Source organism: Solanum tuberosum, unplaced genomic scaffold, assembly GCF_000226075.1.
Source record: "Solanum tuberosum cultivar DM 1-3 516 R44 unplaced genomic scaffold, SolTub_3.0 scf00728, whole genome shotgun sequence".
Taxonomy (NCBI): Eukaryota; Viridiplantae; Streptophyta; class Magnoliopsida; order Solanales; family Solanaceae; genus Solanum; species Solanum tuberosum.
The window spans coordinates 96,101-121,150 of record NW_006239651.1 but is presented as its reverse complement, the minus strand read 5'-3'; the positions used below and the strand labels follow the sequence as shown (position 1 = coordinate 121,150).

The 25,050-nt window shown below is 32.7% G+C and overlaps 3 protein-coding genes and 1 pseudogene across 3 annotated transcripts; all 4 read right to left on the bottom strand.

The window, feature by feature from the left end:
- Positions 1 to 906: 906 nt before the first annotated feature.
- Positions 907 to 2,250, bottom strand: LOC102602713 (periaxin-like). Its single transcript, XM_006367125.2, has 2 exons — positions 1,963 to 2,250; positions 907 to 1,818 (listed from the first exon to the last, which is right to left on the bottom strand). Exons 1-2 carry the CDS (start codon positions 2,248 to 2,250, stop codon positions 943 to 945), a joined length of 1,164 nt encoding a protein of 387 aa, XP_006367187.1. The 3' UTR covers positions 907 to 942.
- Positions 2,251 to 5,297: 3,047 nt separating this feature from the next.
- Positions 5,298 to 7,007, bottom strand: LOC102604393 (extensin-3-like; annotated as a pseudogene).
- Positions 7,008 to 9,279: 2,272 nt separating this feature from the next.
- On the bottom strand, positions 9,280 to 10,565 carry LOC102602371 (periaxin-like). Its single transcript, XM_006367124.2, has one exon. The coding sequence runs from the start codon at positions 10,528 to 10,530 to the stop codon at positions 9,325 to 9,327; it is 1,206 nt and encodes a 401-aa protein (XP_006367186.1). The 5' UTR covers positions 10,531 to 10,565; the 3' UTR covers positions 9,280 to 9,324.
- A 1,005-nt stretch (positions 10,566 to 11,570) lies between these two features.
- LOC102602045 (F-box protein At3g59000-like) lies at positions 11,571 to 13,878 on the bottom strand. Its single transcript, XM_006367123.2, has 3 exons — positions 12,591 to 13,878; positions 12,331 to 12,504; positions 11,571 to 12,208 (listed from the first exon to the last, which is right to left on the bottom strand). Exons 1-3 carry the CDS (start codon positions 13,779 to 13,781, stop codon positions 11,987 to 11,989), a joined length of 1,587 nt encoding a protein of 528 aa, XP_006367185.1. The 5' UTR covers positions 13,782 to 13,878; the 3' UTR covers positions 11,571 to 11,986.
- Between the last annotated feature and the right edge of the window lie 11,172 nt (positions 13,879 to 25,050).

Sequence of the window (25,050 nt, the reverse complement as noted above, 5' to 3'; positions counted from 1 at the left end):
AAATTGATTCCTTTTTGTTTTGTTTACTTTTTAAGTTGGGGTTTCTTGATGAATTTCGACTTTATGCCACAACTATCATTGAGCTGCACCTGATCTAAACTGCAGCTAAATTCATGGATAAAAGGATTATCAAACAATAATTACTAAGATAATGTTACTTCATAAGAGAAAATGAGTTCCCTCCCAAAAAACAACGGAGGGTTAAAACTCTATGGAACTTGTAAAAAATTATTGTTTGTTCATCACTTTTGTTTGTTGTACATGGTAACATGGAAGACATATTACATATTACATAAACATGTCATTTAACTTGGCTTCAACTAACATCTATGCCCTCCAACTTTGAATGTGCACAAATAGATACTTAAACTTGTATAAAATTAATTGAACAAGTAGACACACACATCCTAGGTGACATAATACACATAAGACGCCACATAGGATGAAAATTGGCCACGTAGGACGTCACATAGGACACATATGTCTACTTGTTCCATTTTATACAAGTTCAAGTGCTTACTTGTGCACACCTAAAATTAGAGGGCATATATACAAGCTGAAGCCAAGTTAAATGGCATGTTTATTTATTATGCCAACATGGAATTAATGACCACCCTACTCTTGGATGTTATGTTCCAGTGTTTTCTATTAAGTTGTTGTGAAGAAATTGACAAATGTTGGGGGAATGTAGATATAGGAAAATACATAAATACTCTCAATGAAAAGGACAAGATGTATTCAGTTGACACAATTCTCTAGAAACTTTCAAAATACAGTTTAAATGACCAAACAATTGCAAAGGTAAAAACAATGAATAAAGAATTGCAAATTTAGATGTCATGCCTTCAAGGCTTCAACTCATAATATGAGAACCAATTTGGTTATATATGTTGAGCTGTAGTAGGACTTCCTTGAAACATGTTGTACATGAAAGATGAAACTTTAATAATATGGAGGTGGTGGTGATGGAGAAGGTGATGGTTTCTTGAAGTAGTCATTTTTTGGCAAAGACGACACCTTGTATTCTTGTTTAGGCATGGAGGGTATTTTTGGAACAAATGATACCTTTTTGTAGTTATCTTCTGAAACTGATGGCTTCTTGTAGTAGTCATTCTTTGGCAAAGAAGGCACCTTGTATTCATGTTTAGGCACTGAGGGCACCTTTGGAACATATGACACCGTCTTGTAGTTATCTTTTGGAACTGATTGTTTATTAAAGTAGTCATTTTTTGGCAATGTTGGCACCTTGTATTCTGGTTTGGTCACTACGGGTACCTCTAGAACATATGTCACCTTCTTATAGTTATCTTCTGGAACTGATAACTTCTTAGAATAGTCATTCTTTGGAAAAGAAGGCACTTTGTATTCTTCTTTAGGCTCATAGGGCATCTTTGGAACATATGCCACCTTGTAGGAATCTTCTAAAACTGATGGCTTCCTGTAGTAGTCATTCTTTGACGAAGAAGACACCTTGTATTCCTGATTAGGCACTGAGGGCACCTTTGGAATATACGACACCTTTTTGTGGTTATCTTCTGAAACTGATGGTTTCTTGTAGTAGTAGTCATTCTTTGGCAAATAAGACACCTTATAGTCTTCTTTAGGTATTGAGGGAACCTTTGGAACATATGACATCTTTTTATAGTTATCTTGTGGAATTGACGGCTTCTTGTAGTAGTAATTCTTTGATAAAGATGGAACCTTGTATTCTTGTTTAGGCATTGAGGTTACCTCTGGAACAGATGACACCTTCTTGTAGTTTTCTTCTGGTGGAACTGGTGACTTCTTGTAGTAGTCATTCTTTGGCAAGGATGACACCTTGTATTCCTGTGTAGGTACTGAGGGTACCTCTGGAACAGATGACACCTTCTTGTAGTTTTCTTCTAGAACTGACGACTTCTTGTAGTAGTCATTCTCCGGTAAGGATGACACCTTGTATTCTTGTTTAGGCATTGAGGGCACCTTGTATTCATGTTCAACAACTGAGGGTACTTTCCTGTAGTTATCTTCTGTAACTGATGGCTTCTTGTAGTTATCATTCTTCGGCAAAGATGGCACATTATATTCCTTTTCCGATTCTAAGGGTACCTTGTAGTCTTCACTTTTGGCTATTGTGGTTTGTACTTTATTGTATGTTGAATCTGATGATTCATAAGAATAAGGTGAATATGCCATAGTGCATGTGGCAATCAAGAAAAATGTCAAAGCACAAGCAAGTTGAGGCCATTGCTTCTTCATTTGACTTCCCATTGAGAAAATTGGATTCTAAATGTTTTTTTTTTTTCATTTTCTTGTGTGTTTTAGAATGGAGGAACTATGAGTTTATATAGCTTAATTAAGATGGTGACTTGCTGTTTGGATGCTCTCAAAAATAATCCAAACATATCAGAGATTTTCCCCTTTTTTTGGTTAATGCTTCCACTAAGGTCTTTTTGTTGGCACATTGAAAATTTGATTAAATAAATTTTTGAAAGTTGAGATGTGTGTCGGCCTAACAAATATTAACCATTAGGTACATCTACTTTTGATGCTTTGAGCACGACTTACAAGTTATAATTCACATCATTATGTGTTTGATTAGGTTTTGATACAAACAAGAAAATAAATGGAAGTTATTGTTTCTAATTACATAAATTTAAATTGTTTATTTAATTTGACAGTCTGTGTTACTCGTAATTTATTGATTCAAGTTAATCTAAATTTATCATCATGTATGATCCATTTTAATTGGAGAGTTCTCTATGAGAGATTACTCCATTCCCTTAGGACTGAGCCTTAAGTACCATCAAATAATTGACTCAATCAAATTTTCTTAACGATTATTTTTGTTTTTTTCTCATAATATCTTAATAGTACTGGCATTAGAATATATATTTTATATAATTTAAAAAAAATTCTACTTGAAGGCCAAAACTTCTGCAAAATAGATAAAAAGAGAATACCGGGGTGTTGCGATTAGACAAACCTACGTAAAATGTACCTAAACTGCCGCTAAATCCTACAAACCATCGCTAAATTAATAAATCGCCATTAAATACACCTAAACGACTCTTAAATTCACATAATTAATTGCCACTAATTAATTCACCTAAACCGCCGCGAAAGACATGCATGTAAACTAGAGCTGTCAATCCAACTCATACAGGCTTTGAAATTTTACGGGACAGACTAGGCTAGCCCATTTTTTTTGTGGGCCTGAAAACAGTCAACCCAACCCACAAGTACGTGGGCTACGGGTTGTGCCGTGTTAACCCACTTTTTAAAAAAAATATATTTTTTATAATTTTTTAAATCAAATTATAATTTAAAAATATTATCATAAATATCGGCAAGACAAAATTACATGGTATATAAAATTATCTTTATAATATTTATTAAGTTTGATTTCAAGTAAAAATATAAATAGCTAAATAGAAATATTAACCTAATTGTTTTCTAATGATCATAATAAAACACATAAAAAATATGACAATATAATATAGGCTACAACTTACGTAGTGATTCCCTAGAAATTTTAGGAAAATTTTATTTTATGTAGTACATATTTTATAAACATAATTTGTTTTAAAATTTTAATATTTAAAACTTTAATTAGATTTTGAGTTTGAACTCTTGTTATTTTTAATACTTTATTTTATTTTTATTTTTTAATTAATTTTTTATTTGGCCCACAGGCCGGTCCTACCCATATTTCTCAAACCCCACAAATTAGCAAACTTATTCAGACCAAGCTAAAAAACTTTTTTCTTGAATGGACTCCAAAAATCTTAAAACAACCCTATCAAAACATGAGTTAGGTCAGGCAGACCCAACGGGCCTAGCCCATATTGACGGCTCTAATATAAACCCACCCCTAAATAAACGTAGAATGCACCAATAGCTGCCGCTAAATGAACATAAATTGCCACTAAAACTTTAATATCCAAAGGGGTAATTCAATTAATCGCTGCTAAATGCACCTAAATATATATATATATTGCCTCTAAATGCTTTAATATATGAAGGGGTTATGAAAAATCCGTAACATTTTATCGTAAACAAAGTAATATTGTAATAATTGAGAAATAGAATAGTGTTTAGTTAATTGTAGCATATTTTCTTATGTGACTATTCTCATTTATATTCGATTATCATAAACCAACATTATTATTCTTATATTTACTTTTTTTTATTTCCCTTTCACTATTTTTATTCTCTCATTATTGATTATTCTAAAGTCTTTCAAATAGTCAAACATTCTACATTATGTAAATTTTATTGTTGTGTGTTTATAAAAAGATCAAATTTGTTTTTTGTTGTCTTCTTCAAATTTCAAGAACTAAAACTAAACACTATTTTAATATCATTATAGCAACTTATCAAATTCAGCGTAACACTATTTCGATATCATTATATAAACTTTTCAAATTTTTGAGTCACATTTTCTTATTCCAACTTTGTCTGCGGCTTCATTTTATCTGACTAAAATTATTCACTACTTGGTTCACTTTAATTCTTTTATCTCCCATGAATTGTATGTTCCAGTGTTTTGTTATTAACATTAAGTATTACAAATTCACAATTGCTGGAAGAATAGATGAAACCACATAAACTCTCAATAAAAAGAACTGTGATATCATGCCTTCTAACACATAATAATCAAGGGATCGGAAAAAGCTTAAAAATCCTACTAAACTTTGAGAAAAGACTTATTTATACCATCCATTAGAAGTTTGGCTCATCTATATCATTTCCATTTGAGAAAGGTTCATCAACGCCATTATTTGTTAACTGAAATGGCATAGATGAGATAAACTTTTAACAGATGACATAGATGAGCCTTTTGTCAAAGTTCGATGGCATAGTTGAGCCTTTTTCCTTTTAAAAAATGATTTAATTAATGACATGGCAGAATCATAATTAACCACATGAAAAAAAATAGTTTTGCAAATTTGGAATTGTTTTTAGTTGACAAATAATGACACAGATGAGCCTTTTTCAAACGAAAATGACATAGATGAGCTAATGTCTTAATGGACAGCACAGATGAGCCTATTTTCAAAGTTTGATGACATATTTGAGTTTTTTCTCAATAATCAATTGTACAATTTTGTGTAAACATTAAAAATACAATATAATTTAATTAAATGACAATACAATTGCAACCCAAGCTAAGGTAGGAGAAGGCGAAAAAACAACAAATAAAGTTTACGAATGTAGATATCATGCCTTAAGTCATAATATGAGAACCGTTTTGGTTATATACGTTGAGCTGAAGGACTTCCTTGAAACATGTTGAACATCTGAAAGATGAAAATTTAATAATATGGAGGTGGTGGTGATGGGGAAGGAGTTGAAGATGATTCATGGTAGTAAGGGGGTGGTGGTGATGGAGAAGGTGATGGTTTCTTGAAGTAGTCATTTTTTGGCAAAGACGGCACCTTGTATTCTTGTTTAGGCACTGAGGGTATCTCTGGAACAAACGACACCTTCTTATAGTTATCTTCTGGAACTGATGGTTTGTTGTAATAGTCATTCTTTGGCAAAGCAGGCAACTTGTATTCTTGTTTAGGTATTGAGGGTACCTTGTAGTCGTTATCTTTTGAACCTGATGACACCTTCTTATAGTTATCTTCTGAAACTGATGGCTTCTTATAGTAGTCATTCTTTGGCAAAGAAGACTCTTTGTATTCCTGTGTAGGCACTGCGTGTACCTCTGGAACAGATGACACCTTCTTGTAGTTATTTTCTGGAACCGATGGTTTGTTATAATAGTCATTCTTTGGCAAAGAAGGCAACTTGTATTCTTGTTTAGGTACTGAAGCTACCTTGTAGTAATTATCTTTTGAAACTGATGGCGCCTTCTTATAGTTATCTTCTTATAGTTTAATCTTATATATACTTAACGGTATAGAGATAATTGAATTAAGAAGAATCATATGGGAAAAAATATTTGACTACGAATCAGTAGATATATTAAATTAGGAATGGAATGAAATAAATTTACAAGATCTATATTTAGATAATGAAAGAATAGAATGGTACGATTTAGAAATAAATTCAGATTAAAATGAATTACGAATATTTACAATATTGGATAGAAGCTATGGAAGATATAAAATTATTAGAACAATTAATGGCGGAAAATTTATATATGTATCAAAGAACCCAAGATATGTTATATCTAGAATATATCATAAATAATATTAAAAAATATTCAGATTAAAACAACTATCGGAAGAATATTACAATAAATATTACTACATATTACCATGAATTTAACACTACCAAAAAATAATATTAAAGAGATATCAAGATTAAGACACTTAGTAAAAAGATATTATAATAAAATCTTTAAAATAAGTTATTCACCTACCACACTACCACTTACCACACTACTACTCCTATGACTTCCCCAACTACCAGTTCCGCACCGAAAAATGGTATGGCTTCTTATAGTAGTCATTCTTTGGCGAGGAAGGCACTTTGTATTCTTGTTTAGGCACTGAGGGTACCTCTGGAACAAACGACACCTTCTTATAGCTATCTTCTGGAACTGATGGCTTCTTATAGTAGTCATTCTTTGGCAAAGAAGGCACTTTGTATTCCTGTTTAGGCACTGATGGTACCTCTGGAACAAATGACACCTTCTTATAGCTATCTCCTGGAACTGTTGGCTTCTTATAGTAGTCATTCTTTGGCAAAGAAGGCACCGTGTATTCATGTTTAGGCACTGAGGGCACTGAGGGTGCCTCTGGAACATATGGCACCTTCTTATAGTTATCTTCTGGAACTGATGGTTTCTCGTAGTAGTCATTCTTTGACAAAGATGGCGCCTTATATTCCTTTTTAGGCACTGAAGGTACCTTGAATTCTTCACTTTTAGCTACTATGGTTGGTACTTTATTGTATGTTGTATATGTTGATTCATAAGAATAAGGTGAGTATGCCATAGTAGAAGTCGCAATCAAGAAAAATGTCAAAGCACAAGCAAATTGAGGCCATTGCTTCTTCATTTGGCTACCCATTGAGAATATTTGAATTCTAAGTCTAGATGGTTATGTTTTTCTTTTTCTTGTGTATTTTAGATTGGAGGAAATAGGAGTTTATATAGCTGAACTAAGATGATTTGAATGCTCTTAAAATAATCCAAACATATTAGAGAATTTCCCATTTTCTTTGTTAATGCTATTCCACTAAGGTCATGATATAATGGGAAGCCATGAACAATCTTTTATTGACTTCCAAGAATGTTGTACGTGTTCTCTTTTGTTGGTACATTGAATATTTGACTAAATAATTTTTTTTAAGTTGAAATATATATATTGTTCATTATTTGGATGGTTGGGTCCATTAGTTATATGTACTTTTGATACTTTGAGCACGACTCAAAATTCAAATCATTGGACCATACATTATACATAATTTGCATCACCAATTATAATATATTGGAAGCTATTATTTCCAATATCATTTTTTTCATTTTATGTTTCGTTTAACTATCTAGTTTTAGATAAACCACGACTACATTCATCTAAACTGTTAGTAAATTCAACTTAACCGTCGCTAAATTCACCTAAATTACCATCAAATTCCGCTAAATTCACCTAAACCGCCATTAAATTCACCTACAAAATGCCGCTAATTAATTATCATAAACCGTCGTTAATTTTATCTAAATGTCTGTAAATTCTCATAAACCCTTGCTAAATTCACGCAATAAACTTTATTTTATTAATCTGCCATTAAAATTTATAATGGCTGCTAAATGCACATAAACAACCGCTAAAGTCATATAAACCTAAGCTTGTTAATATTTAAAAGGTAGTCCAAACCATCGCGGCTATATAATTAATGGATGAAAATCATTTTCGCTCCCCAACTTTGCTGTAAAAATCAAACTCCTCCTCAACTTTGAATAATAATCAAACTCCCTCCTTTATTTTAATCAATTTTTTAAAATACCTATTATACCCTTTCATTATCAATTAATTTTTACTTCTTTAAAAATCATGATTTTTTTTTAACTAATGTAACAATTTTGTCATAAAAGCATAAACATTATTTTTTGGTGTTGAAAAAAGTGAGAAATATTAATTAAGTATATGAGCGAATGATGTTTTACAATGAAGTAAATTAGCATAATGAAAAAAAATATTTTTATTAATAATAATCAAAACTCTAATATTTATTTACACAAGTAAAATAACAGGGAGTAATAACTATACAAATATATTTCGACGTAGGAAATATAAAATAATAAATTTAACTAAGGTCAAAATTTTAAAGATTGTATTTTTTTAAATTTAAATTATTTTAAACTATATTTTATGTAATACTCCATTAATGTTAATCAAAACTTGTTTATTTATATAGACAAGAATTCCTCGGACGTTTAGATTACTTGACCCTCATACTAAGAAAAACTAGAAAAAGTGAAATGAACATTATTATTATTATTATTATTATTATTATTATTATTATTATTATTATTATTATTATTATTATTTTTCAATCACTTTACAGAAAGTGAATATATATTACCATAAAACTTTGCTTTATAACTAGAAAAAAAAATTCTTTTTTTGTGGTCACCTTTAATGAAAATGAAAGGATTAAATGTTTACCAAAGGGAGTGGAACACGGACCTTCCAAAAAGTACCTATTGGATTTTGGGAATCGCCAAAGTTGATTTGCTCATTTCATCTACCTACTTCCCCCCACCCACACCCCCACTCCACACAAAAAAATCGATGTTTAGATTATATTATATCAATATATAATATATGTGTTTACATCGAGAAATTCAGTATTTAGGTTAAATAATCGATAGAGGCAAGAAATGTGTCTTTCACATATACATTTAGTTAGATAGGTATATTTCTCACTTTGATTCTTAATTACCAATTTTGTTTAGATTTATATATGTATATAGATCATCTTATTTGTCAGTTCAAACCTCAATTTGATGATCTAAAGAGCTACTAAATTCTTTAATATCTATAGGTTATTAAATCCTCACTGATGTTTGTTATTTTTCTATTAACTTTATGAGAAGAAAATAATTGGCAATTGCGGGAAGAATTGGTGAATCTATATATATAAACTTTCATTAAAAAGAACTTGTATTCAATTGAAAAAAATTCTGGAAACATTGAAAATAGAATTTAAATGACAAAACAATTGTAACTAGAAGTAGGAAAGAAACGAAAAAAAAAAAAAAACAAATAAAGAATTACAAATTTTGATATCATGCCTTCCAACTCATAGTATGAGAACCCTATGGGTTATATATGTTGAGCTGGAGGACTTCCTTGAAACATATTGAACATGAAAGATGAAAATTTAATAATATGGAGGTGGTGGTGATGGAGAAGATAATGGTTTCTTGAAGTAGTCATTTTTCGGCAAAGATGGCACCTTGTATTCTGGTTTAGGAACTGAGGGCACCTTCTTGTAGTTATCTTCTGGAACTGATGGTTTCTTGTAGTAGTCATTCTTTGACAAAGAAGGCACCTTGTATTCTTGTTTAGGCATTGAGGGTACCTTGTAGTCATTATCTTTTGAAACTGATGGCACCTTCTCATAGTTATTTTCTGGAATTGATGGCTTCTTGTAGTAGTCATTCTTTGGCAAAGAAGACACCTTATATTCTTGTTTAGGCACTGAGGGTACCTCTGGAACTGATGGCACCTTCTTGTAGTTATCTTCTGGAACTAATGATTTTTTGTAGTAGTCATTCTTTGGCAAAGAAGGCACCTTGTATTCTTGTTTAGGCAATGAGGGTACCTTGTAGTCAATATCTTTTGAAACAGATGGCACCTTCTCATAGTTATCTTCTGAAACTGATGACTTCTTGTAGTAGTCATTCTTTGGAAAAGAAGGCACCTTATATTCTTGTTTAGGCATTGAGGGTACCTCTGGAACAGATGGGACCTTCTTGTAGTTATACTCTGGAACTGATGGCTTCTTGTAGTAGTCATTCTTTGGCAAAAAAGGCACCTTGTATTCATGTTTAGGCACTGAGGGTACCTCTGGAAAAGATGACACCTTCTTATAGTTATCTTCTGGAACTGATGGTTTCTTGTAGTAGCCATTCTTTGACAAAGAAGGCACCTTGTATTCTTGTTTAGGCATTGAGGGTACCTTGTAGTCATTATCTTTTGAAACTGATGGCACCTTCTCATAGTTATTTTCTGGAATTGATGGCTTCTTGTAGTAGTCATTCTTTGGCAAAGAAGGCACCTTATATTCTTGTTTAGGCACTGAGGGTACCTCTGGAACAAATGACACCTTCTTATAGTTATCTTCTGGAACTGATGACTTCTTGTCGTAGTCATTCTTTGCCAAAGAAGGTACCTTGTACTCTTGTTTAGGCACTAAGGGTACCTTGTAGTCTTCACTTTTAGCTACTGTGCTTGGTACTTTATTGTATGTAGAATCTGTTGATTCAGAAGAATATGGAGAATATGCCATAGTGCATGTGGCAATCAAGAAAAATGCCAAAGCACAAGCAAATTGAGACCATTGCTTCTTCAATTGGCTTCCCATTGAGAAGATTTGTATTTTAAGGCTAGATGGTTATATTTTTCTCTATCTTGTGTGTTTTAGAATGGAGGAACTAGGAGTTTATATAGCTTAACTAAGATGGTTATTTGGATGTCCTCTCAAAATCATCCAAACAGATCAGAGATTTCCCCCATTTATTGGTTAATGCTGTTCCACTAAGGTCTTGAGATAATGGGAAGCCATGAACAATTCATATACCTACTTTCTAAAAATTAAAGTTCAATCTTTTATTGACTTCCAAGAAAATTGTTTCTTGTTCTTTTTTTGTTGGTACATTGAAATTTGACTAAATAAAATCTAAAAGAAGCTTTGACACATGAGTCCTATGTGGTATAATACACGTAGGACACAAATTGTCACAAAGGATGCCTACTATCGTCTATTCAAACTTCAAGTAGAAGACATTGATGCGATGAAAATGGAATGAAAAAGATTTTGAAAGGACTGCTAACCTGACTTTCACTAATACAACTTGTAGTACTAAAAATTACTACAGTACTCTTAACTAAAAGCACTCCACTTGCTTCATTAAGGATCTTTGATTTGTGCAATAACAATCTTAGTGGTGAAATTCTAAAGTCATTAAAAGACTCAGTGGACAGATTCCCACTGGTGGAGTGGTGATCCTTTTGCAGATGCCACAAGTCAATTTTTCTTGTCCAATTATGCACTCTGTGGTGATTTTGAGTTTCATGTTTCACCATGCGTAATCAAATCTCTCAAGAGGTCAAAGAGAAAAAAATACAACAAAAGCAACTTGCTTTTTAATGGGAGCTTCGACATGGTCTACACAAAGGGATATTTAAGGATGGTGCCCTTTTTGACAGCAAAGGTCTTCAATGTGCAATTGGAGGATGTGTTTAGAAGTTCTCATAAAGAATGTGAGGTGTTGATCCGTGTCAGATTCTCCAAAAATACACTACTTTTGGCAAATCCAACACACACCCATTGATATTTTTAAAGAGTCTGCGGAAGCTAATAATTGAAAATCTTGATAATGATAAATCAGATGACAAAGAAAGTTATACGAAAAATCATATTACATTTCAAGTATGACAGTGAATATATACCAGATTTCAGAACAAGTAGGAGGCATATGCATCCATCATTACATCTCTCTACCTCAAGTGCTCACTTCTTTTTAATCACCTCCAAGTAGTCTAAGCATGAGAGAAATTGAATGGAATGTGAAGAAGAGGCAGAGCCAGAAAAAAAAAAATGAAATGAAGACCTCTTATGCTGTTTGTTAACAGTTAAACTTCATTCCGTACAATCGAACAAATGAAATTAAACCACAGATTTGAGCACAATTTATTTAGAGCTAGAGCAAGGTTAAGGAACCTTTCATGGATTTGACAGAGCCACAAGCGGGTTAACTGAACTTTATTCTGAACACACTAATAAACACTATATGCTGAATTCCCCAAGATTCTTCGGTCTAAGCTTGTTCTTTCCATTTGAACATGAAATTATTCACTTTGCCAATTAGAGACGTAGATTTCAACCAGGTATACCAAATGGAGGCCATTTCCTCCTCAGATGTCCCAGTACAACTGATGATTTCTTCTAATATACGATGCTTGTGGAAAAACCTGGTACTAAATGGACATTCTTTACCACAATTTTGATTTTGTGTACACCGCTCTAATGCAGGCAACACCTGTATGTAAACAAAAACATAAGTTATAGAGAATACAATAATGCTTAAGCTCTACTGCATTAGTGTCTACAAGCACAAGGGACGTTTTTTTGAAAGGATTTCCAGGTAAAGCAAGAAATTACCTGGAGTACTTTGCTATCTGTACATGGAAGTATGGACATGATGCTGGGACGGTTGAGCAATAATGATCCAATGATCAATTCAATGCTCAGGATGGGTACAATGAGTATCTCGACATTATGACTTGGTGGAATAAGAATTTCTCTTGGATTTTCATAAATAAGGATGTTTTTGGTCTGCAAGAATTTTGCCAATGACATAGCTTAAAACCAAATTCAACAAGTAATGCATAAATCAATGGCACAAAAAGAATGGAAAGTACCTTGCGGCAAAATATTACTAACATCAAACCTTTAGAATATTTGAAGTTTTGAACAAAGTGATTAAGGTTTGTGAACCAACTGCTATCCACATCTCCAAAGTTTGATATTACTGTCCTCGGCAAGAAGAAATTGAGTCGGGCTCTTTCCAGGGAAGAAGAATCCATAGATAAGAAGGGCATTTTATCACCCTCAAAATCAAATTGCGATAAATTTGGGGCTTGAATCATGATTTTTTTGATACTATCCAACTTCGATAAGATGACTTTGTTGAGTTTTTCACTCTGAATCTCTATATATTTCAGCTTATAACATCTTGTTAGATGCAACACTGAAATGTTTGGGAACTTGTGGAATACATCTCGAAACTGTTGGTCTGTGATGCTGGAACCAGTGAGCTCGAGTGTTTGTAAAGTATTGTTACCATCCAAAATATCAATTTTGCAAGGATGAAAATTTCCCTGATCAATACATTCTGTATAACTAAAGGATTCAAGTTTCGGAGCTTCGACAATCACACTATCGAGTTTGCATAATAGTACAGCCAAAGAGTGTAGATGTAACCGTCCAACAACATACAATTTACTCATACCTTTGCAAGCCAGTACTCTTATATTCCTGATGGATGGGCATTTATCTATAACACTTTGCATTTGGGCATCTGAAATATGAACATTATACAAAAAAAGAGCCACAAGAGAACAAAATCTTATATGAGTGGTGCTAATATCAAATTCAAACTTGCACCTGCTTAACCACAATGTGTTGAGCTTTTTCGCATCATAAACAACATCAGGTAAGCTATAATACGACGAATCAATATCCGGAGCATGAATCACCAGCACCAAAACATTGACTTTAATAGCCGATTCAATCCAATGATCCAAATAAGGATCCAATTCTCGATCCCGATATGCAAGGAAGAATTTTGCAAGATGTAAGTTTTGTTCAACATGGATTCGTAGGGGTCGATCAATCAACTTGACAAAAATTTCCAGGGGTATACAATTGTTGCCTTTACATTGACGGAACAGCAAATAAGGTCTTGAAAGCCAATAATACTGCCATTTCTTGGATAAAACACAAGTTATCGCCGCCTCTCTGAGGTCGAGGTTAGTGCGACATAAGATGTGATGAATGATATGCACAGGCAATTCTGATATTCTGTCTTCTCCATCAACACTTTCTTCCATTAGGGTTTCTGATTTTGGTAGGTGCCGCCGTTTGCTGTTAGGGTTTATAGCCACTTTTAAATAGTAGCCTCCAACATATCTTAAGTAAATAGCCACTTTTAAATAATAGCCACTCACTTGACATGCTTGGACAAATATATTCAAAGTTCAAGACACGAAACAAGTCCAAAGTGTTTTAGCGTATATGTCTTTCTTACTTTGGAGGTGTGTGCATAAATAGAACTTGTCTAAGAGTCTGTTTGATATTATTGTTGGGAGCGTAAAAATATTTCTTTTGAAAAATTAAGTGATTTGATAAATTCTTAAAATTGTTTTTAAATAAAAATAAAAGTAGTTTTACTATCGTTGAGAAGAAGTTAAAAAATTGTGTTTCTTAAAAAAAAAAAAAGTAGAAGCAGAAAATTATTTTTTTAAGACTAAAATATCTCTTTCATATATAAATATTTACCAATATATCGATTATTTAATTAACATATCTCATAAGTTTGGTTAAGTTTCATTCAAAAAAAATTATTTTATGTTGATATATTATTATTTATATTTTATATATTATTTTACGTTTTATTTTATAGAGTTAAAAATAAAGGTAACAATGATATTTTTGTAAGGTAAAAAATATGAAGGGGTTTATTTATTTTTGTGGTGAATTTTCCGTATATAGTGGTTTAATTTGTAGAATGATTTTTAAATTTAAGAATATGTACATTTTAATTTAATTAAAATAAAATTTTCATTAAATTTTTTGTAATAGATATTGAAAATAGTTTCTTTTTATAAAATAATATTAATATGGGAAAATGACATGATATACCCCTCAGGCCTCAACTTTGCTGATTAGAGCTGATATACCCCTCGTTATGAAAGTGGGTCATATATACCCCTACTGTTATATAAATGACTCATATATACCTTTTTCCTCTAAACAAAGTGAAAAAAAAATTAATTTAATTTTTTAATTATTTTCTAAAAATAAAATATAATCCATATGTGGTTATATTTGATGCTCCTCACATATAATTTATTTTTTTGATTTTTTTGTTTCAATGACTAATTAAGTGACTAATTTAGATTTATTATTTTGATGGTCAAATTTATTTATGTTTCACTAATTTTCTTGCAAAATTTATTATAGATGCCCAATTTTTCTTACAAATACAAAAGGTAAATTACAATATAGCCGCAAAAAAATTAGTTTAAATTATTTCTTTACACTAAAGAACGAAAGAAAAAAAGAATAAGAAACTCAAATAATGATAATCAAAGAAATCAAAAAATAATTTATGTATGAAAAAGATTAAAATATACCTTGAACTTAGCTAGAATGATCATATATCCCCACATGATTTTAAAAAAAATAATTAATGTCAAAATATAAATTTAAAACTAATTTTTTCACTTTCGTTAGATGAAGGGTATATGTGAGCTTCTTTTGTAACGGTGGGGGTATATGTGAGACATTTATATAATGATAAGGGTATATATGAGCACTTTCATAATGAGGGGTATATCACCTCTAAATGTCAAAGTTTAGGGGTATATCAGATTTTTGTTTCCTATTAATATTAAAAGTACATTGATACTTACCTTTTTTTGTTTGTTTGTAATTTGACTCTCAAAAACAGTTTTTTAAAAAAGATCAGTCAAACACAATTTGTTTATCAAAAGCACTTTTCAAATGAACTAGCCAAACACAAGTCAGATATCTGGGTTGGGTCCCGAATAAGGTGTCAGGATGGAGTTTCAAGTTTGGTGTCGAAGTCAAATTCTGGATAGAGAGTCGAGGTCATTTCTCATGTCAGGCCGAAACAATTCTCGAGATTGGATGTCAGAGTAAGATTCCTTTTAAAGGTTGAATCCCGAGTTAGATGTTGGGATGAGGAGTCAGGTGTCGAATCGGGAGTCGGGTGTCAGGTCTCAAGTCAGGATCGGGTCTTGGGTTGGGGTCTAGTCTCGGGTCGGGATCGGTTTCAGAGTTGGGGACATGTCTTGAGTCGGTGTCGGAGTCGGATCCCGATTCAAGAGTTGGATCCTGAATTGGATGTTGGGGTCAGGTTGGGAATCAGATTACATATCTTTCATCGGGATCGTGTCCAGGTTCGGATGTCGGATCTTGAGGTCTTGGGTTGGGCCTTAGGATCATGTGCTAATTCGGGCCAGGCTCATGGTCAGATCCTAGTTCAAATATCCGATCCATGTCAGAGGTAGGGGTCGGCCTGTATTGGATGTTGAGATCAACACCTGGATCGAGTGTCGGGGTCGGATACCAGATCGATTATTGGGGTTGGTCTCCATGTCATATATTATTTTTCTAAAAAATATTTTCTACTTGTGGACAAAAATAAAAAAAATATTTTCTAATCTCTGGACAAAAAGAAAAAAATATTTTTCACCCACCAAATAAACATGAAAATATAAGTTAGAAGCCAACTTATTTTACAAGAAAACATTTTTCTTCATACCAAACACACTCGAATACAATAATACTCATAATAGGAAATTGTTTCAAGCCTTTTACTGAACACACATCTACTTGACATGCGTTCTTCTTTTATCTTTCGCATTCTTAACACCACATATCCAATGGCCAATGCACGTACGTAGTAACTCAATCTCCAATAGAGTATATAAACCAATAAGTACTCTTTTTCTTCTTGACTTTTTTGTAGATTTAGTTCTGCTAGAGATCTTACCATCAAAATCATTTTTTTGACAGATCAAATGATTGCTGCCTTTAAATTTTCAACGTTAATATGAACTTGCCCACTTAATAAATTGGACGAAACATTGAAATACAGCAAGATTCTTTAAATTGCAGATAACATCTGTTATAGTTCCTTTTATCTTGATGCCACCTTGGTTGAGTTCTTGAAGGTTCAACAAGCCTTGGACGGTTTTTGGAATATGACCATTGTTATACATATTCATAATTAGTACACCAGTAAGTTTGCCAATTTCTTCAGGGATGATTCCCTTCAACGGGTTGGTGAACGGAACCAGCAATTTAAAAGTGCTTGAAATTCTCAAGAATAATTGGGTCAATCAACAGGAATAAATGAAAAGCAGAGTTAATAAGATTTTAATTCAGTGGATGCAGAATCTTTTGATGGAAATGAAAATAACATGCTAGTGTAGAAGCTGTCCACTTCAGTTGAGTTATATATTGTTGGGGATAAGACACAAGTACCCCTAGACTATGACCGTAATTCCAGAGACACACCTTAACTAAACTAAGGTCCTATTACACCTGAACTTTTTTTTTTTTTAATTTTGTACACCTTTTGTCTTACGTGGCACACTCCGTGACTCCACGCAATTGAGGCGCGTGAGAGATATTTGAATGCCATGTAAGCCAAAAAGTCCACAAAATTACAAAAAAATGGGTTCAAGGGTAATATGACCTTAGTTTAGTTAATGTGTGTCTCTAAGATTTCGGTCATAGTCTAGAGGTACTTGAACATTTTCCTTATATTGTTGTTTATCATTTTCTTGTACAAATGAATTCTTTATAATGTTTTATATACAATCCATCTTCTTCATTGAGGAGAGTTCAGAACAGAGTGTTACTTTCCATTTTACAAGTTATGGAACTTCTGTTAGATTTCTTAATTTCTGCACTGTTAAGTCATACAAGGAAAAGTGTGGATGGATATAGTAATTTAGATTCGACAAGCTTATATTTTCCAATTCATCTACACTCATAAGTCATAACCATTGATACTAAAGATAGACTGCTAAACAACATATGGCGCAAAATCTACTTCATATGTGAGCAAAATTAGCTTAGAACTAGATTTCATGGATTTGATTGCAAGTATAAATGTGTAATCAAATTGGAGGTCTTACACATTTACGAAAAGTGGCGAAGGTTTGACCTCAGACAAATAGACTGTCTCTAAATTTTTTATTAATGTTGTTGTGGTGTAAATATTTAACGGTCTTAACTTATTTTATTTTCGAAGACTTTCACATAAAAAAATATTTCACAAGGAGTATATTCTAAGCATAAATTTTTTAGATTCTATATTTTTCATGTACAAAAAATAGAAAAAGTGATGCTTCATAGCTTCCTAAAAACATCACTCAATATTAACAAGAGAATTAGATCACCAAAACATATATTATGATAAAACCATGTAAAAGATAAAAATAATTAGATTTCAAGATATTTTTGGTCATTCATTATATATTTATGATTCTTGAGAGATGTGATAATGTCAAATCACTTAATTTTTGTTGAAATGTTCTTTAAGCCTACTAAAATTTACTCTTTTTTTTTTCTTATAACAGTCGAATATTAGAAAGAATGTTCAAAAGCTTAATGAGATTATTTATGCCCACACAAAGCGTGGATAAATTACCTAGTTTGTAATAATTAGAATTCAATATTAAAGAAAATGAAGACCAGCAAACAAGTCTGAATGATTTTCAGACTCTATACTAGATGCTTTTAGAGGTACTAGTCCTGAACACGTGCTTTGCACGTGAGTCCCACGAAAATATTATATGTGGTAGGAGTTATATTAAAATCACATTGTGCTGAATTTCACAAATGATTTAACGAAAAAATATAAATGAAATAAATGAACAATCAACCTATATAAATGACTTCTTTATTGTAAAATGTAAATGCCAAATAATTAGATATTTCGGTAACCTGCCAAATTTGAACAACAAAATTTAATGTGATAAATAATTTACCTTTTTATGTTATTAGGCCGAAACCTGCAATATATTAGTTTGTTACTTTTCTAAGAAAGGGACAATACACACATAAAATACCTTCTCAATTTGTACCGAAGTTTGAATTACCATATGTACTTGTAACAAGTATATATGTTGTCTCCATATTACATTCACATGACATAGTATGTTTATTCTCCTTTGTAGCATGAACAAAAAATTACAATAGTTTGGTCATGGTTATTTTTCATACTTCTTATCATATTTTAATTTTATTTATCCTTTTTTTCTCTTACTTTATTATTATTTTCCCCTAACGTTACTATTTTGCATCATTTGCCTTAATTCTTGTCTTCGCCTTTCGTTTATGTTCCCACCATTTTATTTTTATAGTTTTCTTTCTTACTTCCACATTTTCATTCATAAAAAGTAAATAAATAAAAGGGTTATCTACAAACACAAAATAATTAAAAGTGAATTTCCTGTCACTTTTGATTGTAATGTATAAATATGTAAAATTTATTCTAAAGAATTTAAAAATATTCTATTTTAATTCATGAAATGATATAAAATAATTAGATAATTTAACCTTCGTATTTCGAATCATGATTCATAAGTAAACATGCATACACATTTCAAGATGGTGAATACATGTAAAAGAGCTTTCTTGTCAAAAATTCAAAAAAATAAATATGAAATGTTTATTTAAGGAAATAGAAGCAACATATTTGTTTTTATTAAACTTACTGATCAAAGAGAGCATGAAAAAATAATTCTTGAGTGGCTTGACTCCCTCCTTGCATTCAGTGTTTCACAAGCTATGCCTATCAAATAATCCATGAACATCCCCATATATATAATTGTTAACAATTACATTGAAGTTGGCAATAATAATGTGAAATAAGTGTCATCAAGATAACTCTTCAATTTTCAAATGCTTGGACTTCCGCTAACAACTTACTCAAGCTATTTCATCCATTTGAATGACTTTCTATCTTCCAATATATTTATTACATAATATAATGCACATTTGAATACCTTAAAACTGCTCCCATTTATATCCAGTTTTGTATTTAGTTATTAGAATATATTTTTTTCTTTTGTACATAAAAAAAATAATATTTAAATAAAGGATAAAATAGTAATTCAACTTTGAGGTTAGAAGCTTCCCACTTATAATAATATATGATGATATGATTAAGTGGTTAGATCTGAACCAAAACAAATACACTTACTAGGCGGCTGAAATCTGAATGGTTCAGCTTCAGACCTTCATTAAGTGCAAAAATGAGGCATTGGACTTGTATAAAATTGAATAAGTAAATGCACACGTCCTACGCGACATAATACAAATAGGACGTTACATCGGACACAAAACTGTCATGTAGGACGTAAACAAGGACAAATGTGTTTATTTGTTCAATTTTATACAAATTTATGTGTCAACTTATATACACATAAAGTTAGAGGACATATATATCAGTTGAGGCCAAGTTAAATGACATGTTTATGTATTATGCCAATTATTTATTTATCTCAAACTTTTGCTTTGATGCATAGTAAATTTACTTATTACAACAAACCTCATGAGTTTCAGTTGCAAACAACAATTGCATCAACAGGGTAGGCTTATGGGTATTTTGTTACACTATCCACAAAATAGTGGAACACTCAACAAGATCAGTAACAGAGAGAAAATGAAGCTGAATCTCGTATCGGACCTGATCACGGAGAAAGAAATAAGCTTTCGTTATGTTTCTTTGGTATGTTCTTTTTTTGAGATGTCCGTTCATTCGAAACATTCGATAAAGTAGCTGCTGATAATTTACCTTGAGCCATGCTGAGGAACCGTTAGAAGAAAATCAAAGATGTGGGCACGACACTGGGCCTATGTCCCTCTTATATATACTAGTTCTCGACACGTGTATAGCCAGTCATGTAGAACATGATTTGTAAAATAGTAGTAAACATTATTAAAATGAAACTTTGAATAAATACTAATGCATGAAAAAATAAAGTACAAGTTGTGAATAATCAATGTGGATCGTCATACAGTGGACTTGTTTGTTGAGGTGAAGATGATTGGATATTGTATGAATTTACGAAAATGAGCAATCAATTAGGTCCACAACAATATCATATAGAAAGCAAAAAGGATGGAAACAACCTCTATATCATTGAGCTTCATGAGTGACAACTTCACCTCAAACTCGAGATCAACCAAAGATGACGACAGGAGTTCGTGAACCAATTATCTGCCACTGTCAGCTTGATTAGAAGTGATTGGAATTTGCAAGAGCAGAACAGAGTGGTACTTTCCATTTTTCAAGTTATGGGACTTCTGTTCCATTTCTTGATTTCTGCCGGTTCAAACATGCAAGGAAAGGCGTGGATAGATATTTAATTGAGTTTCTACATGCTTAGACAGTTATACCACTCCAATCACGTCTCTGTGCGGTATTGAAGCGGCCAATATATTTAATACTAAACGCTGATAGTTCATGTTTACCTAGGAAATGCAGGAACTAGGCAGTTTTATACCATGGAACGATATGGCAGTGGTACTTTTTGCTTCTATCTATGCTTTGATAAGAAAATAATAGTTTTAGGAAGTGTGGTTTCAAGGAGATATTGATGGAGACTGACTCGAATTTTAGAAGGAACAGTAGTCACACCATGGAGTGTATTAAGTCTCCGCTCAAATGGGACAAGGCGGGTTGAAAGTTTTGTGAGTTAATTTTCCGAATTTGTCACACATACACAAACACTTGATCCATCATACTCTAATTTTGGGTCTTCCTACGACAAACGGAGGCCTTGAGATGTGATAATACAAAAAATAATGAAATGAAGACCTGTTAACAGTAAAATTTAGCACACTTTCATCCATTGCCTTCTTTCCATACAATCCAACAATTCCATAAAATTTAGATTTCATGGATTTGATTGCAAGTATAAATATGTAATCAAAGTTGGAGTCTTAGACATAGCCAAAAAAATGCAAAATAGAAAATGTATATAAGTAGTAATAGATCATACATATTCTGAACACACAAATTAACTCTATATTCTGAATTCCCATGTTAACATGAGATTAGTCGCTTGGTCAATTAGAGAGGTGGATTTCAACCAGGAATACCAAACGGAGGCCGTTCCCTCCTCAACTGCCCCAGTACAACTGCTGACTTCTTTTAATTTATGATGATTGTGGAATAACTCGGTATTGAATGGACATTCTTTACCACATTTTTGCTTTTGTGTACACCTTTTTAGTGCAGACAGTACCTGTATTTAAAGAAAAACATAAGAAATAGAGAATACAATAATGCCTATGAGACAAACAATCAACATAAATCAACAGATAACTAATATCAACCCTTTAGAATTGTTAAGCTCCAATGTCTTAGTGTCTACAACAAGAGACGTTTTTTGAAAGGATTTCCAGGTAAAGCAAGAAGTTACCTGGAGTGCTTTGCTATTTGTACATGGAAGAATGGACATGATCTTGGGATTGTTGATCATTAACTTTCTAATGATCGATTCAACATCCAGTAAGGGTGCAATGAATATCTCGATATCATTACTTGGAGGAATAACAATTTCTCTTGGATTTTCATAAATAAGGATGTTGTTGGTCTGCAAGAATTTTGTGAATGGCATAGCTTAAACCAAATTCAACAAATGATGCATAAATCAAAGGCAGAAAAAGAATGGAAAGTACCTTGCGGCAAAATATCACTAATATCAAACCTTTAGAATAGTTGAACTTTTGAACAAAGTGATGAATATTTGTGTACCAACTTCTGTCCACTGATCCAAAGTTTGTGCTTGTCGAGAAGAAATTGAGTTGGGATCTTTCCAGGGAAGAAGGATTCATAGATGGGACGGGCATTTTATCACCATAATAATCAAATTCCAATAAATTTGATGCTTGAATCGTGACTTTTTCCAGACTCTTCAACCCTACTAAAGTCAATCTCTTGAGTTTTTCACTCTGAATCTCTATATTTTTCAGGTTAAAGCACCATGTTAGATCCAATTCTGAAATGTTTGGGAACTTGTAGGATACATCTCGAAACTGTTGGTCTGTGATACTGGCACCAATGAGCTTGAGTGTTTGTAAAGTATTGTAACCATCCAAAATATCAATTTTGCAAGGACGATCAGTATGCTGTTCATATTTAAAGCATTGAAGATTTGGGACCTGAAGTATCACACTATAGAATTTGCAGTCTACAACAATCAAATTCTCCAGATGTACTGGGCCAGAAACTTGCAATTTGTTTATTCCTCGGCAATCGACTAGGGATAGATTTCTGATGAACGGAGATCTATTGATAATTCTTTGCAATTGAGCATCTGATATGCGGACACAATGCAAATAAAGATCCTCAAGACAATCAAATCTTATGGGAGTGGTGCTACTATCAAATTCAAACTTGCAATTTCTTAATCGCAGTGTTGTCAGCATTTTAGCATCATAAATAACATCAGGTAAGATATATGGTCTTAAAGAGGAAGCATAAATCTCCAGCACTCTGACGTTAAGTTTAACCGCCAATTCAATCCAAGTATCAACGTGAGAATCCAATTTTGTCTCACGATACATAAGGATGAATTGTTCAAGATGTAAGTTTTGTTCGACATGGGATCGCAGAGATTGATCAACCAACTTGACATAATTTTCCAGGGGCATATATTTTTTGCCTTGAAACTGATGGAATATGAGATTAGGTCTTGAAGTCCAACAATAGTACCATCTCTTGGACAAGATACAACTTCTCGCCGCCTCTCTCACGGTGAGTTTAGTGCAGCATAAGATTTGATGAATAATATGCACAGGCAATTCTGATATTCTGTCTTCTCTACAAACTCTTTTCGCCATATTATAATGCATCGTGTTTTTTGTTTTGTTGGTGCCGTCGTATGTCCACTTTCAAGTACCTCTCAATACTCAATTGATTCTAATTAGGCCCAAGCCTCCATCTTTACCAAACAACCACAAAATGTTCCCGTTACTCATTCTCTTGAACATATCTGTCATGTTCCTCTATCCTTTGATCAAAAAATACAGATGGTAAGGATTCATTCTCAACAACTTAACAAAGTTAATTACCTTTTTAGATTATGTGATGGTATAACAAATTTAGTACACTTACTTAAACACTCAATTGATGAATAAATTTCAGTTTGTACTGGAGGATTTTCTTTTTAATTTGTCTTTAAGCAATGATGACTGTAGGAATATTTTTCTTAGAGAATGATAATATGGTGTTCCCAATAAATATGATTGTAATCAACTTTTTTACTGAAGTCAATAAAAACAGTGCCATATCGACAGGAGCTTTATTCGAATCTTTGGCTACCAGATCATCTTTGACCTTTGGCGCAAATGTAGGTTTTGATGGAGTAATATTGTTTTTCCAATTCTTTGGCATCAGATTTTGCTCTTCTTTGGAAGTATTAGCTTTGGTAGAGTTGTTGATTGAGGATTGAGTGTCTGAATTGGGGGAACCAGGGGAATTTTGGACTTTTGGTTGTTTTTGTTTTGAAGAGTTTTATCCTTTGATCCAGCTGTTTGTGTTTTAGGAGGTGGATTTTCGGTGTTGTTGCTCTTGGTGATGGCTTCTTTTAGAGCTTGACGAACGGAGGGGTTGGCAATGACAAGATCGAAATGCTCATCTTTATCCATGTTCAAACCTTGTTTTTGAGAGGTGTTTGTTTCTATGTTGTGGGGCCTATTTGCAGTAGCGTTTGATCTTTCCAGTGTGATTGTGGTGTTACCGTTGGGCTGCGAAGAATGAGACATGCGCTGTTGCTGAGTTATTGTTCTTTCATTGGCTGTGTCAGGGGCTGGTAACGGACATAAAGTTTTGTCCAGTGGGTCATTTGGATGTTTTCCTAACCTAACTGAGGTATTCGTCAAGGAGATCTCTTATCCCCATATCTCTTTATTATTGACGGGCGCTACTGCTGATAAATCATGGAATCCTATCAAGCTAAGTCGTATCGGAACTAGCTCCCTCTCACATTTACTTTTTGCACATGATCTTGTCCTTTTGGACCAGATTACAACTTCCAACGTGCTGCCATTATTGTTGGGAAAACACGGATAAACACAAAAATATATATGGTCAAATGATAGAAATAAAATGGGAAAATAATGACACCAAGAATTTTACGTGGAAACCCTTCTAAATAAGGGAAAAACCACGGGCCAAGAGGAACAACTGATATCACTATAGTAAGGAATTTTACACCGTGTAGTCACGAATACAATACCCAAAGTGACTACTACACACTCAAAAGGAATAACACTTTTTTGGTTTCCATTTTACTAAAATATCGCTCACACTTTATTTTTCTTCACAGACTATTTTTCTTGTATAGTCTATGGAATACCTCACTTTGCTCTCAAAATGGTGTTTTCTCTCTAACTTGGTGTGTCTAGAAATGAGCAAAATGACTCTCTATTTATAGGAGAAATCTACTCCTAATGATGTCACCAATGACATAAAAAAATACCAAAGTTTCAAACTTTGCAACTATGTAGTTATCTTGGTAAGATTTAGTTGGTATGAAGTTGTAC

Coding starts and splice junctions, on each gene's coding strand:
- LOC102602713 (XM_006367125.2), bottom strand. CDS start 2,250: ATGGGAAGTCAAATGAAGAAGCAATGGCCTCAACTTGCTTGTGCTTTG. Junction 1,819..1,962: donor TTGTTGAACATGAATACAAG/GTGCCCTCAATG, acceptor CAGGAATACAAG/GTGTCATCCTTGCCAAAGAA.
- LOC102602371 (XM_006367124.2), bottom strand. CDS start 10,530: ATGGGAAGCCAATTGAAGAAGCAATGGTCTCAATTTGCTTGTGCTTTG.
- LOC102602045 (XM_006367123.2), bottom strand. CDS start 13,781: ATGGAAGAAAGTGTTGATGGAGAAGACAGAATATCAGAATTGCCTGTG. Junction 12,505..12,590: donor TAGTAATATTTTGCCGCAAG/GTACTTTCCATT, acceptor AAATTCTTGCAG/ACCAAAAACATCCTTATTTA. Junction 12,209..12,330: donor CAGATAGCAAAGTACTCCAG/GTAATTTCTTGC, acceptor GTTTACATACAG/GTGTTGCCTGCATTAGAGCG.